This window comes from Ammospiza nelsoni, chromosome 3, assembly GCF_027579445.1.
Source record: "Ammospiza nelsoni isolate bAmmNel1 chromosome 3, bAmmNel1.pri, whole genome shotgun sequence".
Lineage (NCBI taxonomy): Eukaryota > Metazoa > Chordata > Aves > Passeriformes > Passerellidae > Ammospiza > Ammospiza nelsoni.
The window spans coordinates 50,754,599-50,768,032 of record NC_080635.1 but is presented as its reverse complement, the minus strand read 5'-3'; the positions used below and the strand labels follow the sequence as shown (position 1 = coordinate 50,768,032).

At 42.8% G+C, this 13,434-nt stretch overlaps 1 protein-coding gene across 2 annotated transcripts; it reads left to right on the top strand.

The window, feature by feature from the left end:
- The first annotated feature begins 3,409 nt into the window (after positions 1-3,409).
- IL22RA2 (interleukin 22 receptor subunit alpha 2) lies at positions 3,410-11,058 on the top strand. Of its 2 annotated transcripts, none has more exons than XM_059468595.1 (7): positions 3,410-3,561; positions 5,246-5,452; positions 6,455-6,605; positions 7,407-7,585; positions 8,841-9,010; positions 9,455-9,632; positions 10,724-11,058. In XM_059468595.1, the coding sequence occupies exons 2-6, from the start codon at positions 5,389-5,391 to the stop codon at positions 9,608-9,610; spliced, it is 720 nt and encodes a 239-aa protein (XP_059324578.1). In that variant the 5' UTR covers positions 3,410-3,561; positions 5,246-5,388; the 3' UTR covers positions 9,611-9,632; positions 10,724-11,058. The 2 variants fall into 2 exon arrangements, with proteins under 2 accessions (XP_059324578.1, XP_059324577.1); XM_059468594.1 differs by having other exon boundaries at positions 3,497-3,561; positions 5,334-5,452.
- The last annotated feature ends 2,376 nt before the right edge of the window (positions 11,059-13,434 follow it).

Below are 13,434 nucleotides of genomic sequence, written 5' to 3'. Positions count from 1 at the left end.
AGGGTTGCAAAAGCTTGTCTGAATGGCTAGAGGGCAGTGGTAGCAAGGAGGTAGAGAGCATCTATGCCATGTGGCTTCATCTCAAGTATCAGTCTGGCCTTGTATCAGCTTTTAATACAGTACTAATTCATACTCACCCCCCCAAATCTGACTAGAAATTGGAATAAAGGACTGTGAATTTGGATGGCAAATTACAAAGAATTAATTTTTCAATTGCTTCAGGGTGTGCAGCGAAACTACCAAACAGAGAGATACACCAAACTTCATTTAAGACTAATATGGAACAAACCTTTTTTGTCTTCAAGAATCACAGAGTGATCTTATTGGTTAAACAGTCATGTTGCAGTAGACTCGAAACTAACACCTCTGAAAAGTGTGAAAACCAGTTAGGTGTGAAGGGTCCTGTCCTGAAAAGCTCAGAACACTGATTCCTGAATGCTTAGGGACTATCCACACAAGATCTGCAACACTATTTATTCAGGAAAACAAAAAAGGCTTGTAAAACAGTGTACATACAAATACAGTAGGTATTTGGAGACCGTGGTGGTGAAGATCATTGTAAGAATGGACTTCTTGGTCTAGAGTTTGCATTTCTTGGATGATGGAGAATGATACTGAGAATTCAAAAAACAATCTCAGAACTAAGCCACAGGCTAGAAAGTGTGATACTTGCAAATTTCTCCTTGCAGAAGAGATGAGTGAAAGGCAGATTCTCTTTTTTCTTCCTTGTATTTTTTTTTCCATTGGCCAGGGAAACCTTTGGAACTTGCATCTTTCCAGATTTTATTGTCCAAAGTAGTTACCAGAAGCGTTTGCTCCTTCTGCAGCGCAGTTTTTGATGACGAATATGAGGGCAGACATCCCAGTTCTGCGTGTCTTTTCCCAAGTGCAGGCCTGCCAACCCCTTGCCCTTCTTGTGCCATGTGCTGAGTCAGCCCAGTGTGGTCTGGACTTGGTGATTAGATGCAGAGGCTTCAAACCACTCCCTGCAAAAAAAAAAAAAAAAAAAAAAAAAAAAATCAGCGTGTGGGTCATATTCTACCAATATAGTAGTTGCCTCTGGTGGCAGTGTGTCAGAGAGCATTGGCACTACCAGAACTAAGCCTTTCTTTACTTTAGTAGGTGGACCAAGAAAGCATGAGCAATGCTTGTGCTGTACCTCTCCAGTTTTATCTGTGGGTTCTGTTGGCTGAGTGAGCACTTGGCACCTTTACTGTGCTATGAAGATTACCTAAGAAAAACCAAAAAATTCTGGAATATTAATTTCACGTGTCTCCAAGTTGGTAGATTTTGTCTGCAGATGATTTGGTGAGGGATCCACCACCTAAAATGTGTGTCTTAATGGGCTTAAACAAGCTACAGCACTCCTTAGTGGTGGAAAAAATATAATTCTATGGCTTTTCAAGGGAGAAAACCAGAGAATTTTAAGGGAACTTGTCATTTAAATGAAAGACTTGGAGCTATCTTGAGGTCTGTATTAATTTCAGTTCTTAATGAATGTTAGTGCTGGTTACTAACTTCCCGGTCAGTTCAGTGTGTTGCCCATGGTTAAATAAATACTTCATGTGCAAATGATGACTCACTACTTTTGAGCCTTCAGAAGATCTTCATCTTTATTATGGTCAAAAGTCTCCCTAGGTAGATGCAGCTACAGCATTGGAATTTTTAATGCAGTTAAAAATCTTTAAAATGTTGGCCCAAGCTGTTTAACAGTGAGGATGAGGTTTGTGTGCAGGAAGCAGGGAAGGCACACACTGTGCAGTGAAAGTCTGCGTTGCTTCCTCAGAAACTTCTCTGTAAGAACTCGTGTGATGCAATGTCTCTTCCCTACAGAGCAGGGAAGAAAGATCCAAAAAGTCCCTCCTGCCTGCCTGTGGGGGTTTTCTTTGCTTTCATTTTTATTTTTGTATGCAGTGTAGTGATTCACTTTCCAGTCCCCACTGAGCTGGCAAAGGGCTGTCCTGTTGCATGTGACATACCAGAAGAAGCTGAGGGAGCTGGATCCCTTCAGCCAGGAGGGGTGGCACTCGGGAGAAATCTCATTGCCAACTACAGCAAACTGTAGCATCTGCAGAAATGGCAGACTTTTATCTGAAGTAAAAGCACAGTAAAAGCACAAAAAGCATGTCATAAATTGCAGCAGAGGAATCCCACTAGGATTTGCAGGAGGAAATTCATGTTAAAGGTGGCTAACTGTGGAATGAAATTGTCACTATCCCTGCGCTGAGGCTGGACAAGATGACCTCCAGAGTCCCCTCCCAAGACAGGTTTTCCTCTGAGTCCACACTGGCTCTTTAGAAAAGACTGAAAACTGTGGCTCCAATTGCAAATAGTCTTTAGAGTAACACGAACCACTCACATTTTTTTATTTTTGTGTGAAATGCCACACATGAGAGAGAATTGCCTTGCCTCTGGCAGTTGCTAGAAGTATTCCCTGCATGCTTTGGGTATGCTTTCTTCATCCTCCCACATCCTCAGGCATGTAAGCAAAACCCACCCTGACATCCACTGCAAATGTCAGACTCACATCTGAAAACCCAAAGGTTGTGCTGCAGTAGCATTTTCAGGGTTGCATGTCCCCCTCTTATGTATGGGAAACAACTCTTTCAAGGGCACAAGAATAAAAAAGAGTAACAAGGAGGTGGTCCTTTCAAATGAAATGGGTCAAGCAGCTTTCAGCAAAAATACTTGACTTTTACCTCTGTGTAGCAATAATGTATCCTCAAAAGAAAGCAAGCTGTTTACACAGCATTCAGATAGGTTTCTATTCCAGCAATGGAAAAAAATCTCATACCCATGTTTTTTTTATGTTGGGTCACAAAAATATCAATTCTGCTGTTTCACAATGGTTTGGATCAGAAACATGCTGTAGTGTAAGCTAGGATGAGCTAGTAGCATAACTACTTATGTGGATTCTCCTGGGCTAAGTAATACACTTCAACTTTCCATTTCTTCATAAAGCACTGTTCAGAGTAGCTTTAATATTGTTTATAGCAGTTCTCATTTTTAAACAGCATTGCAGCCTGCATCATCCTGTGCTCCTTGATAGTGTACTTTTTGAAATGTGCTATATACACTGCAAATACATTGTATATACACTATATAGGTATTCTGTGAGACTCCAGACATACGTGTACATGTCTGCGCACGTGTGTGCGTGCAGCTGCTCCTTGTGGCTGTGCTGATTTGTACCCCACAAAGCCCTGAAGCAGTGGGACCGAGGCCGATGAGTAGCACAGGTGCCAATAGGCGGCTATTGCCATAGCGGCTGTTTCAATGACAGCAGAAAGTGTGTGAGGAGTCAGCGCAGAGCACAGCCCAGCTGCAGATAAAGCGCTATCGCAGTGCCGTGCGCAGGAAACGCTGGGTGTTTTCCAGCACCCATGTGACAGGCATTTCTCTCACCACAGCACACAGCAGCCCTTTCCGAGCAAAACCCGCTGGTGCTGGCAGTCTGGCCCTCAGCTCTGCTTTCCTAGGAGGAACCACCATCAAAAGGAACTTTGACAAAGGTCCACACTTCAGCTCCTGGCAATGGGCTGCTTCTTGGGATATGGGAAGGTGTGTACAATTCGAGTAAATAAATACATGACCTGTGACTAAACGCTGATGACTTTTCAGTCTAGTGATTGGTTTGTAAAAGTTCCCTATTCCCGTACTTGAGCTCATATAGCATGATGAAATACTTATTGAATTTGGCGTGGGGAACTATTTAAAGTAAATAAACTATTAATTTTTAAAAAAAATCTGCAGCTGGAGATAGAATTTCTGACTCCTGCCTGCAATTTGGTGGGGTTTTTCTTCTTCATTTTTTCTCAGTTCTTTAATTCCCTTAATTGGTTTGACTAATTCATTATTCAAAGCTACACAGTTAGCATTCTACTATATATGGGGCAGGTTTGGTGCTAGTATAATGAGATATAGGTGATCAGCTGCACTGAGACCCTGTGCCCATCTATCTGACCAAAATCAGCTTCTTGACTAGATGTTGCTCAGTTTGTTCAATATAACTGGTGGCCTTCAAATAAGTTCATTCGAACCAGAACTTGCACTTTTTTTGACCTGACAAGTCTTCTGTTTCCACATTTTCCCAAGTAAAGATGATTTCATGACAATTATTTGTTAGTAGACAGGTAGTCTTCACATCCATTACTCCTTTTGTGAAAGCTGTTACACAGGGCTGCGCTAAGTCTTACAAAATTAGCATTTTTCTCCTCCTGCTTATCATCATGAGTTTGCAGAAAGAGAAAGCGTCCTGACTTGTGCTTAGTTGCACTAGTGCATGAGCAGTGAAGTACCAGTGGGTGTCAGCATCGGGGAGCTTTTGGGGACGGAAGAGAGAGGGGCAAGCCTAGGCAGCAGCACGGCGTTCCCCACCAGCAACAGAATTGTCTGAGCTTTCCACACATCCCAGGAGCACAAAACTCCTCTCCCACCTGGCAGACTGCATTAAAGCATTTGCAAGAACAAAGTGAGATTTTTTTCAACGGAGAGCCCCAGCATCCCCAGCCCTGGGGTCAAGCTTGTAGGGTTGGACACGTTGGGCAGGCAGGATGCAGAGGATAACACCGACAAATGCCAATATTTGTGCAGGCGGTGTGCAGCACACCTGCACCAGTTGGGGCATACGATTCCCAGCAGTCTGAAAGTCCAACCCAGAGTGGCACTTTGCCCTGTGGGCTGGGCTTATCTTCCTAATTCCAGTCTGGAGGCTGTCTGTCCTGCAATTTCCCCAGCATCCCAGCATCTCCCCGGCAGCCAGCATGGGATGAACATGCTGTTCAACAGCCAGAAGTGATTTCACAGCCCCTCATTCCTCCAGTGACAGCCCCCTAGATGATGTCCTGCCACCAGCACATCTGCAAACTCCAGCTCTTGCTTTTGGCCCAGAGGCAGTCCATCAAACCCAAAGCGCATCCCATGGGTAGGTCTTTTATATCTTCAGAGCAAAATTTCTTGTGTTCTTCAGCTCTGAGCAACTAGTGAGCTGAAAGTAAATAAATAAATAAAAATAAATAAATAAATAAAATATTAAAAATCTTAACATGGCAAGCAAGAAAACTTCTGTGATAAATTTATGGGGTAAAGCAATTTTGGCAGACATCATCTGGGAATTAGTGTGTTAAAAAAAGGACCTTTTTCATAATGGCTTGGTTCATAATTAGTTCCAAACTCTGCATGACCACAGCTGCCAAGAAAGAACAATTGCTCATGTTTAATTTAGAGCTACTCATATGTTTTGCAGTTAAATTAAACCAAAGCCAAACCGGGGAATTTGGAAACCACTGAAAATAAGGGGAACTCTGGAGTGCTTAACAATTACTTCCTCATAGGACATGCCCAAGAGGAAGAGAGGTGCTTTTCAGTCATGGAGCTGCACTCCTAAGCATGAGGAGGATCATGCTTTCCTTCCTCTGCTTACTGATGCACCTGCTTCAGGATGAGACAACTTGTAAGTAAGGGCTTTTTGCTATTTTCCTATGTGGGAAGGCAAGGGGGAGTGGAAGGACAGGGCTTGTTATTGAATTTTTTGGATGAGTTAAGAAATCTCTGTATCTTTTGGTGGGTTTCAAAAGCTAGTCACTTTCAAATTAGTTTGTTATTTTATCATTCCAGGTTCTGAAATGGAGATAAAATGATCGTGTTAGCTGTTAGATTTTTTCATGGCTGTATTACCAGTTTTAGTTCAGCCAGTACAAGTCTTATCTGATTCTGTGCTCTGCCAGGTTAAAAGCTGCTGTCATCTGGGTTGCAAAACCCACAAAAATATTAGGGTTTGAATGATTCAGAGAGGTTGTTAACTGAACCTGTTATAAGTAATATAGCAGCTTGAAAATAGATGATCTTGAAAATTGTCAGACAGCTTTTCCAGTGCTACAGACAAGAAAAGAAGTGAATTTCAGGTGGTTGTTTATTAGGCAGGAGCTGGTAAACACGACTGTGGTAACAGTTAAAAGAGCTATAATCTCTTCAGTTTAAAGCTGAGCTGTGGAGTAAAGCAAGAAAGAGCACTTGACTTTTAAGTATTGATGGGGATGCTCACTGCAGATTCTGTGAAGAGATTTGAAGGGTTTGTTTCCTGGGATGATCATCGGGCATCTTTCACAGCAGCAAACTCACTAAGGAAAAATATACCAATAAACCAACATAAAAGGAAAAAAGGAAAACAAAATAACAATGAATGAACAAACAAACCCAAAACAAACAGCAAAAACTCCCACCTCAAACACTCAGACCACATAAAAGTATTCCTTTCATAGTTCTAACTGTGTTTCTTTTGCAACTGCTCGACTTCGTGACTTGGAAAGTTTAGAATGTGAGATCCAGGAGATTTAATTTCCCTGTGGTCTGCTAGTCATGAAGCAACATGGTCTGTAGCAATACCCTCTGATTCCAGCATGGAGGAGCGTGTCTGTGACAAACCCCTTATGTTATTATTCCTTCTTATCTGCAGCGCTTTTAGTTTTGGGAAACCAAGACCTGCAAGATTCGATTAAGCCACAGAAGGTAGAGTTCCATTCGTTAAATTTCAACACCACTTTGCATTGGCAGCCTGGGTGGGCCAGAGAGGCCAGAGATGCGCTCTACTTTGTGCAGTACAAAGTGTAAGTACCAGCGCCTCCCACTGGGCTGGGGCTCAGCCCTGCTGGGCATAAAATGATTTCTCAGGTGGCAGGAGGTTCTCATTCCAGGGCAGCAGTCATGTCCTGCTTGGCTGCCAGCTCTCAGTTGTTTCTGCACTTACCAATCCCATAAGGAGCAGTCAAGCAGCACAAGGCAGGCAAGGAGTAAGCACCATGCTCTGCACCCTCATTGCACCAAGGATTTGAAGGAAAATGTAGTTTGCAGGGGACCTCTGAAAGCCACTGGGTCCAGCCACCTGCCTCAAGCAGGTCTGGGTAGGTCAAGTTATTCTATAATAGAACATTAAATGCATATCAGTGGCCTACCTTGCCCACAGCACTGTCTCAGGGTGCCTTGCTTGGAAAGATTGAGGCAACATTAGGGGCTGGTCTCCAGGGTCTGCTCCCATCCTTGGCACACTGGTGATTGCCTGAAATGATTATTGCCCTTGAGGAACAGTTTAGTGAAAGCCAGCATTCTGCCCACCAGTGAGCACACTGGCTGAGCCACAGCTTGCCCACCTCTCCCATGGGGCAGCTAAGAGACAGCTTCTGACAGGGCTGGTGACCCTGTCTCTGCTTTAGATTTCTTTCAGAAAAGACAGAAACCAGTAGCTCCCAAGCACCCATGAAATCAACCTTCCTTGTTATCAAACTGAAGGCAGTTAATTTCCATGGCAGGATACTTGTCAGTGCCACAAGAGTAAAACAGATGGCTGAGAATCTGCATGGACACAGGCAGTGATCCCTAAAGTTTACATCCTTCCTCCTCCTTCTCCACAGGTATGGGCAGAGCACGTGGCAAAACAAAGATGAGTGCTGGGGGATTTCAAGCCATGTCTGTGACCTAACACATGAGACCTCTGACATCCAGGAGCCTTACTACAGCAGAGTGAGGGCAGCCCTGGCTGGTGTCTACTCCAGCTGGAGCCTCAGCTGCAGATTCACTCCTTGGAGAGAAAGTAAGTGCAAACACTTTCCTGGAAGGAGTTTGGTCTTCCATGGCACGAAACACATCATTTCTGCTCACAACTTGCAAACATGAGTTATCCTTTTCTAGCCACAAAGCTGTGTGTAAAGAAGTGAGTAATAGCTCTCCGGTGAACTGTTGTGCCAGAGTAGTTCTCCACACACTTGAAAGCCAAGCGATTATGGCTAAACAGCCATTTACCAGTAATTAGAAGATCAAAAAATCCCTTTAATTCGAGCTCTTCCTCTGGGCATGGAAGTACACAAATAATTTTTAGGCATTTTTGGAGCTGCTGGAAAGACAGGACTCAAGACAATAAAAAAGGAAGCATTTTTTCCTTGTGGGGAGAAGAGAGAACAGAGCTGTGTGGTGTGTGGCCACTATTCTTGTCACATTTATGTGTTATTCCGACTGCAGGAAAGGACACAGAAAGGACATGTGCAAAGCTTTTGGCTAGCACTGTCATTATAGTGCCACAGTATGTTAGAAATGGAGGACTGCCCACAATGAACAATAGCAGTCTACCTACCAGCAAGTTCACCATGAATTAACCTGTTTTCCCTCACTGGCCAATGCCAAATCAAATTGCCAGCGTGGGTCACTCCACAGCCCCGAAGTGCAAATTACCTTGAGCCTCCTGCACAGATGAAACCACAAGCTTTGACATAAAGTGCCTTGTAGCAAAACCAGAACATCTTGCCCTGTGCCACCTCCTCCTCCTCTTGGAGGGATTTGTGTGGCAGCTGCTGTCCCGTGTCCCCACACTGCTGGTGCTGCACACACATATACGCAGGCATAGGCTTCAAGCCTTAGCTGTGTTTAACCAAGCTGATTCCAAAATATTTGAAAGTGATGACATAAACTGCATCCTTGGCACAGCTGAAATGGTTTAGCTGGATGTTTTGTGCAGAAAGCACAAAGACAAATACGAGGGAAAAAGAAAATCAGGGCAATTTTGGAATTTTTCTTGACCAGTCAGCACATAGCAACATCGGCTCTAAGGAATTTCAAAAAGCTTGGCTCAAAGATAGATTTACAAACACAGGAAATGTCACCTCCAAAATAACAATAACCAAACCAAATAAACACCAAGAAGCAAGAATTTACAAAGTGTCACTTGAGGAGTAAGTACACCATAATATACTGTTGGTACCATGAGCATTTGTTGAAAGGATTCAAATTGCATTCTTGCAAATATTATTCATAACCTATAATTGTGTTTATAGCTTTGGGTTTTTTTTCCATAGCTATGATAGGACCTCCAATGGTCACTGTGGTTCATAGCAACAAATCCATAACAGTAAAGCTCCAGGCTCCGCGTTCTCCTTATAGAAGGAAGAGAGGCAGCAAAATACCAATGACAAACTATTATGATCTGCTGTATCAAGTCTTCATAATTAACAACTTGCTAGATGAGGTAAGAGCATATTCAGATATGAACCCTTTACCATTGAATAGCCAGAAAAGTGTGGGCACACCCTATTTGTTTTGCTGTTGAAAGAGTCTTCTGGGATTGTGAGAGCAGCAATGACTGTGCAAGTGTTTGAAAACAAGTAGGCTTATCTTTCAGGAATTGAATTTGATTGAACTGATTTGTAATTCCTCCCTGTATTATTTTCCATCAACTTAATACTTCATAATCCATTACCTAGTTTAAAAAATTGGTACTGGAGAGGAATCGGGGGGGGGGGGAGGGGGAAGGGAATTTTCTTTTAAAAGCATAAATAAGTTATTAATGCTGTTGAGTTTGTGTAAGTTCATGTGCTGTTCTGCATCCTCTGTTCTCATTGAACTTTACTCTCAGACACACTTGCTAGGGAAACATGCTTGATTGGCTCTTCTTTCTCCACTCTGTATGAAGCAACACAGGGTCCTGGTGTATGAAGGGAAAGACAAGGTAATTAAAATAGAAGATTTGAGGCCTGGAGTCAGCTACTGCATTGTGGCTAAAATGTACATGCCAATGCTGGACCACAACAGCGCCTACAGCAGCAGGCAATGTACCGTGCTGCAGTGACAGGGCTGCACCTCTGAGACAGGTAAGTCACTGTCTGAAACTGGAGATGACTCTGGAAGTCAAGATCTTTCCCCTCACCAAAGACAGATACTCTCCAAAAGTAGAGAAAAAGTGTGGCATAGAAACTGCCATCCCACATGACAGTATTACCTGGAATACTTACACAATCTCAGATGCACACCAGGTAAGAATGATAAGGCCAAGATGATTATAGGAATGGGATAGATAATTATTTGCATGCTGGCACTGGCCTCAGAAATATCTGCTTCTTCCCTTTCTTTAAACAGCTGTACATAGTATAGTTAAATAGTTATACGTAGCATGGCTTTCATAAATGCATTTCTGTCAAGTAATAATTAACTAGAAAAATGAGTGACCTCCAACTTTATTAACATGCAATTCTCCTGCAAGCTCTGCCAGCCTTTTCTGCTCAGGAATTGATCTGATGGAATAACTAAAATGAGCCTGTCCCCTTTTCATGGACACTCTTCAGTGTAGTGTTTTTAAAAAGAAATCAGTTATCAAATGTCATGAGTTCCCACGGGCCAAAATGCAAGAATTATCTCTACTAGCTGATATGAAAAATCTGGTTTTTTTACTTACATCAATCACGAGGCTATTGTCACATGTCATATCCCTAGCCAAAAGATTTGCTATCAATCCTGCCTTGCAGGTACAAAGGCACAGAGAGTACAAAGACCTAACCCAAACTTGACTTCATTGGAATTGGCCTTACCAAGCTCAGATTTGGGGAAACAGAGGAAAACTGGAAAAGTGTCAGTTTTAACTTGGGCTTCTGTTCTCAGTTCTGTACCCTAAAACCATAGAAGTTCTCTTTTCTTCTGCATAATATGATGCATATCATTGGTGTCTCTCGAGTTTTGGTCAGTGGGTTTAGGCTAAGGAGGGAGTCACTTCCTAGGGGACTTTCCTGCATTTTTTCCTTGCCTGCCCTGTACTGTAAAGAGCTGGTTAGAGCTGGACTTCCAAACAACTTGCAGAGGGACAGGACAGATGCAGGTGAAGGGCATGTGTTGAATGTCAGTTCAGTTTAATACCACCAAGCTTAAATGCACATGCCGGCAGCAATTCTCTTTCTCTTCCTCATTACAGGGATAATGGCAGAAGATGCCTTCCATCACAGGTCCAGCTGTAAATCAACATCTGCTGTCTATGTCTGGAATACATACTTGGATACTTTTTAAACTAACCTTTGCTGCATTAAATTATTTGATTATTTGATCACAATCCTTTTATGCTACATGAAGGAGTCTTTGTATGTCCCATATTACAATTCATGATGGTATATATTTGCATTTTCCAAGGTAACAAACTTGCAATATAAAAATGAAACCATTAAAAAAGTCTTTGTGGAAATATCCTTAAGATTGCTTCTAGGGGTTTTGTATTTTACATCTTGAAATTAAAATACTATCTATAAAATAGAAGTTTCAGATATTTTATGTTTTCTACATGATCACAACTGAAAATTAAAAAGGTGTCCTTCCTTTAAAATAAGAAATGTACAATGCAGGAGTAATTCCATGCTCAGAGTGTCTTTGTAGGGCCCTCAACACAATATTTCTGACAGTGAAACCAGTATGTGATTAGTTAGGGATTAACGTGAACTAAAACAGGAAAGATCCTCTCTTCCATTCAGTGAAAGGCAGTTAAAGGAAAGAGACCCTCAGCAAGTTTGAAACAGAACTGTGGGGAGTGGCTGATAAACCAGAAGGCTGTGCTGTCATTCAGTGGGACCTTGATAGGCTGGAAAATTGGGTGGAGAGAAACTGAATGAAGTTCAGCAAGGCCAAGTGTAGGGCCCTGCAGATGGGGAGGAATAACCCCAAGTGCCAGCACAGGCTGGGGACTGACCTCCTGGAGAGCAGCTTGGCCGAGAAGAACCTGGGAGTGTTGGTGGATGCCCATGAGCTGGCACTGCCCTTGTGGATCCCGGCAGGGCCAGTGGATCCCGGGGTGCATTGGGAATAGTGTGGCCAGCAGGTCAAGGGAGAAGGTCCTGACCTAGGGAAGGCACATCTGGAGTGCTGTGTCCACTTCTGGGCTCCTCAGTACCAGAAAGACAAGATGTGACCGGAGAGGGCCCAGTGGGGAACCACAAAGATGATGGGGGCTCTGGAGCATCTCTTTTGTAAGAAGTATCTGTGGGGGTTGAGTCTGATAGTTTAGAGGAGAGAAGACAGAAGGGATCTCATTAATGCATGTAAATATCTCAAAGGTGGGTGCCCAGAGGATGGTGCCAGACTGTTGTCAGTGGTGCCCAGTGACAGGATGAAGAGCAAAGGCCATAGGCTAAAACACAAGAACTTTCACCTCAGCAGGAGGGAAAGCTTCCTTACATTGAGGGTGGCAGAGCACTGGAACAGGCTGCCCAAGGAGGTAATGGAGTTTTCCTCTCTGGAGACATTCTAACCCACTTGGACACGTTCCTGTGTCACCTCTAGGTAGCCCTGGTGGGACAAGGGGGATGGACTTCGTGATTTCCAGAGGTCTCCTTCAGACCTAATTCTGTATTCTGTGACCTCTATTTAAGCCATTTCATAATAAATGGTGACTGAATGCTGACCATTACATGGGATTTCTGATTATTTTAGCCCTTAATCATACAAGGGAAAAAATTGCTTGGGCAAGGTCTGGGTAGCGACTCACTAAGCCACGCCAGGAGGGAGAGGTGAAATAGCTTTTGCAGATCTGCAAGGTCTGTAAGTAACGAGAATCTTGGTACTTAACTATGTTCTGTAATTGCAGACTAAATTAGAGGAGGTGAGAGTGGCACAGACACAAAAGGGCAAAGAAAGCCATGGGGAAAATGGAGGTCCCAGCTACATTATTATTATCCACTTTTCCCTTAATTCAAGTACACAAAGGTGGATCAATTCAGTTTAAGTAACAGACATTGAGTTCTCTGAAGCCAAATTCAAAGCATTTTTCATGGTCTGTCACTAGCACCTCCCCTGGTGGCATCAGAGCTGAGAGCTGCTTCAGGATGCTGGCAGTAGGCATTTGGGAAGAGGCTGTGTTTAAGGAAGTTAATGCTGGTCACTCTTGCATTTAACAGAATGAAAGAGCTTGTTACATAATAAATACTTCCACACCTGATTATAATACATGATATCTTTGAACAACTAGATTTGCAGACATCCAGCCATATCCCCACATCTATTCCATAAAACCACGGGTTTCTTTGACCACATTTCCCTTTTTGCTCCTCTCTCAGTTCTTCCAGTTGCTTTGCCCACTCATATCCCACAGTTTCTTTATTAGGTAAGACTTTTTGGAGAGGCAAGCCTTTAAATCTCTGTGCAACACCTGGTGCCAAGACAAGTGTGAGATCCTGCTGCCTTGCATTGGCCAGAAAAACTGTTCAGGCAAACAATTAAGAAATAGTCTATCTGGCATTTCAGCAGTGGGTAATCACAGCCTGAAAATAGTATCTGTAGTAATTGAAGTTCTTTCTGAAATTCATTTACTTCCTTAGGGCAGGCAGCTCATGTTGCCATCATTAAACAAAGATAAAGCTTTATCAGAGAACTGATTCTGGCAATTCCAGATACTGTACCTATGTCAGATGCAGAGGATAAAGCTTTTATAGAGAAGTTGTTTGTTTTATAGAGAACATTATAAAAAAAAAAAAGAGAGAGAGAGAGAGAGAAAAGAAGAGGCAGAGCCATAGGTGTACCTGAAGAATTCAGACCTAACTAGAAATAGAGCAGCTGCCATGTTAAGGGTCTGTGAAGACATTTGAAACCTGAAATTTTCTCAATTTGATAAAATTATGAAAAATGTGAAGCATGAATGCTGGG